At 34.5% G+C, this 3,527-nt stretch overlaps 1 protein-coding gene across 1 annotated transcript; it reads left to right on the top strand.

Moving 5' to 3' along the window:
• Positions 1-809: 809 nt before the first annotated feature.
• On the top strand, positions 810-1,350 carry LOC110116215 (AP-4 complex subunit epsilon-like). Its single transcript, XM_028698082.1, has 2 exons — positions 810-1,053; positions 1,195-1,350. Exons 1-2 carry the CDS (start codon positions 898-900, stop codon positions 1,333-1,335), a joined length of 297 nt encoding a protein of 98 aa, XP_028553915.1. The 5' UTR covers positions 810-897; the 3' UTR covers positions 1,336-1,350.
• Positions 1,351-3,527: the final 2,177 nt, after the last annotated feature.

Here is a 3,527-nt window from a genome sequence, read left to right on the forward strand (position 1 = left end):
TAAAGCTAAGCGCCTATGAATCAGGCTGGCTACAGGGATGATTTTTCTAAAGCTATATTTTTTGCATATAGGAGAAGAAGTCATAATTTTGTGGCTACTGAGAGTATCTTGGAGTAAAATTATCCATTTCTAGTAGAATTCTATCACCTATTGTTCTAATTTGTTGGAGTAAATTAATACTTTTATTATTTTCAAGATGACTTCGTAAGGCTGCTAGAATAATATCTAATTAGACTTTCACACAACTCAACCACATCACAACCACGAGAGGAGAACTCTCTATTTATAGTACATAATCATGAAACCTAACTGCGGTATCATTACCGCATATTATATTTAAATAATAAATTTACTACAGTAGAAAGAGGACGGTACAGTAAAAAGGAGAACAGTAAAAACGGTACTTCAATTAGCATAAAATTATCCATTTTTAGTAGGCTTTCTTCAGTGTACAGAAAGCTGCTTTAAAATTTTTGTACTAGAAAGCTGCTTTAAAATTTTTGTACTAGAAAGCTGCTTTAAGCAGCAGTAAAAAAGCCGTCCCAAACGAAGCTTAAATCTTTATTTCTTGTCTTTATTTGCAGCCATAAATAAGTTGAACTAGATTTTAGATTCAAGATTAAGGGTCAATCAGGGATTTCACTTGAGAAAAAACTTGGAAGCTGAAATAGTTTTTGAACCAATTTTAGTATTAGCTCAAGTAATCTGTAATCTGTAATCATGCTATTTGCTTGATTTTTCTTTTTCTTTTTTTTTGTGTGCTTAAAGAGCATTAATTGCATGTGAGGTTGTAAATTAATTATTGCTTCCCTTCCATGTTATTTTTATTGAGCTCAGGTGAAGTTATTAAAAATTCTCGCATTGCTTGGTAGTGGGGATAAGCAGGCTAGCGGACACATGTACACTGTACTTGGTGAGATAATTAGAAAGGTTGAAATGTCGAGCAACATAGGAAATGCTGTGCTTTATGAATGCATTTGCTGTGTTTCATCCATCCATCCAAATACGAAGTTATTGGATGCTGCTATTGAAACAACTTCAAAATTTCTGAAGGTTGGTTTGCTTTGCTTAAAGTTGCTGTGAAGTTTAATATCTATCTGCTTGTCAAGTTCAAACCTAGCTTCTTTTTTCACTTTCTTTGATTTCTCTGTGATCTCATTATAGCATTTAGATATCGAGTTTCTGTTTTGGCAGAGTGATAGTCATAATCTCAAATATATGGGAATTGATGCTCTTGGTCGACTTATTAAGATAAGCCCAGACATTGCAGAGGAACATCAATTGGCTGTTATCGATTGCCTGGAGGTAAAGCTTACCGAATTTTTTAATTACTGAATGTGTAACTACAAAAATGGCTGTTCTTATTGCTTCAATTGAAATGTTTTTATACTTTCTTGATATGTTTGGGGATAGGGTTGTCAATCTGATACTGCTGTCGCTGCAATTTCTGTAGAATATTATGTTTGATTTCTTTCCAAGTAAATTACATATTATGAGAAAGCATTTTGGCAAATCTTCAAATAATCAATTTGGAATATATTAATCTTATTCGATACTGTATTTCAAATGATCAGTTTGTTTTTTTGTGCATGAAGCCATATAAACTCTTTTAAAACTGGAACATTGAATGAAATTGTTATGAAACAACTTAAATATCTTGAGGCGAGATAACTCATTCTCATGTCAGTAAGCTATCTAAATATTGTATTCAATTTTATTATGACCCGGGCTTATTTAAGTACCCTTTGAATTCAATAGTTGAAAACACTTGACAATTCATCTGCATAAAAGGATGCTGTAAAGACTGTCCAGAAATATTATCAGAGAGATAGATATGGAGAGAGAAACACTACATAATCATACAAACGAAGCTTAAATTTCATAATCGCACAAGCCTCCTTGTGATTTAACAATATGCACTTAACCACATTTGCTTATGATTAAAGTCATTTATCTCCATTTACTATGACTGGGAAGATTGAAAAGAAGTTATTATCCATAGATTACATGTATAATGGAACCATAAATTAGTTTACTCTCTCCCTGTCAAAATCAAACGTGTGTGCTCTCCTTCTACCTCTCCAACTCTCACAACTATGTTATCGTTATGAAATTTATTGCCCTCATTTTTCTTTATAGTTACTAAAAATGAATTGTGCATAGTATGTAGTCGATTTGTGAACCTGAGAGGAGCTAATCTGATGTAGGACTACAAATCTTGCAATGAATTTATGAAGGGCTTGCACAACTTAATGATTAGAGCAACAACAAATAGGCCTATTAACAGATAAAACAAAGAATCAAAAGTAAGAGCGATCAATGTCGTTTAGGCTTAAGTTGCACATGAAGAAATTTGAACCATCAAAATAATGTAGGAAAATAACATCATGCAAACATAGTAGTTTTCAACGAAAAATTCCTAGTCTAACAATAAGATTAGGAAACAAATGCGATCCCTACGTTTACTAAGCTTGACAGAAGTAGGTAGATGTGACCTTCGAGATTACAATCAATATCACAAAGAAAAGATTAGATTTAGAAAATACAAGAAAATTAGTAATTAGAAAACCCTGTCAAGGGTCGGTTGCAATCCTCCACTCGACGATCTCTAATTGCTCTTCGATTGCTTCAACCAAATTGTCCAAGATGTGTTCTATGTAGTCCTCTACTGTATGGTCGATCCTCGGGTTGACGTCGAAGAAGGTTGAATGGAGAATGTGCACGAAGCCGTGTTCGTCGTAGGCAAGTCTGTAATCAGTGTCAGGATCGGCCATTCATGAATGCTAGATGATGATCTCCCTCAAGGGGTGCTAGTAATAGTGAACATTGTTGAAGAGAAAGAAGTTTCTCTTCAACTTGAAGTGGGATGACAAGGTGTGGTCGGCCGAGGGATGAGGGTGGGAGAGGTGACGTAGGTTAAGTAGGGAGGAACAATTGAAAATCTGAAATAAATTTTAGATTTCTAATTGTGAGGGATTTAGGAATTAAATTTGAATTTAATCCCAAGAGAGGAAAGGTGTATTAATGTGTAGAGAGGGAATTAGAGAGAGGGAGAGAGAGGGCGGGTAGAGGGAGGTGAAAAGGGAAATATTTCCAAATCCAATTGATAGGATTTGGAAAGTAAATAAGAGGAGGCTATGAAGATTTCAGCCAAAGGAGGTGGGATGGGTTTTAGAATTGTTTCCAAGAGGGGGTTAGGGGTTTTAGGAAATAAATCCTAAATTTCCCCTATAGGGGCCGGCGGCAATAATGGGCTAGGGAGCAATTAATGGGAGAGATTAAAGCTTTTTAATTTGATTTTAGGAATTAGGAAAGTAATAAATCAAATCCAATTTGAATTTCAAATTCAAATGGATTTAAATTAAGAACTTTCCTAAAATAGTTTAATTAAATTAGGAAAGAATTTGAATTTCAAATGTGATTGATTTGAATTTCAAATTGATCCTAAATTAACTTCAACCAAATTAGGAATCCTAAGGGAAGTGGGAAGGTGATGGGAGCGGCGGTTAAGGAGGCTAGGACCGGCG

Source organism: Dendrobium catenatum, unplaced genomic scaffold (assembly GCF_001605985.2).
Source record: "Dendrobium catenatum unplaced genomic scaffold, ASM160598v2 fragScaff_scaffold_1054, whole genome shotgun sequence".
Taxonomy (NCBI): Eukaryota; Viridiplantae; Streptophyta; class Magnoliopsida; order Asparagales; family Orchidaceae; genus Dendrobium; species Dendrobium catenatum.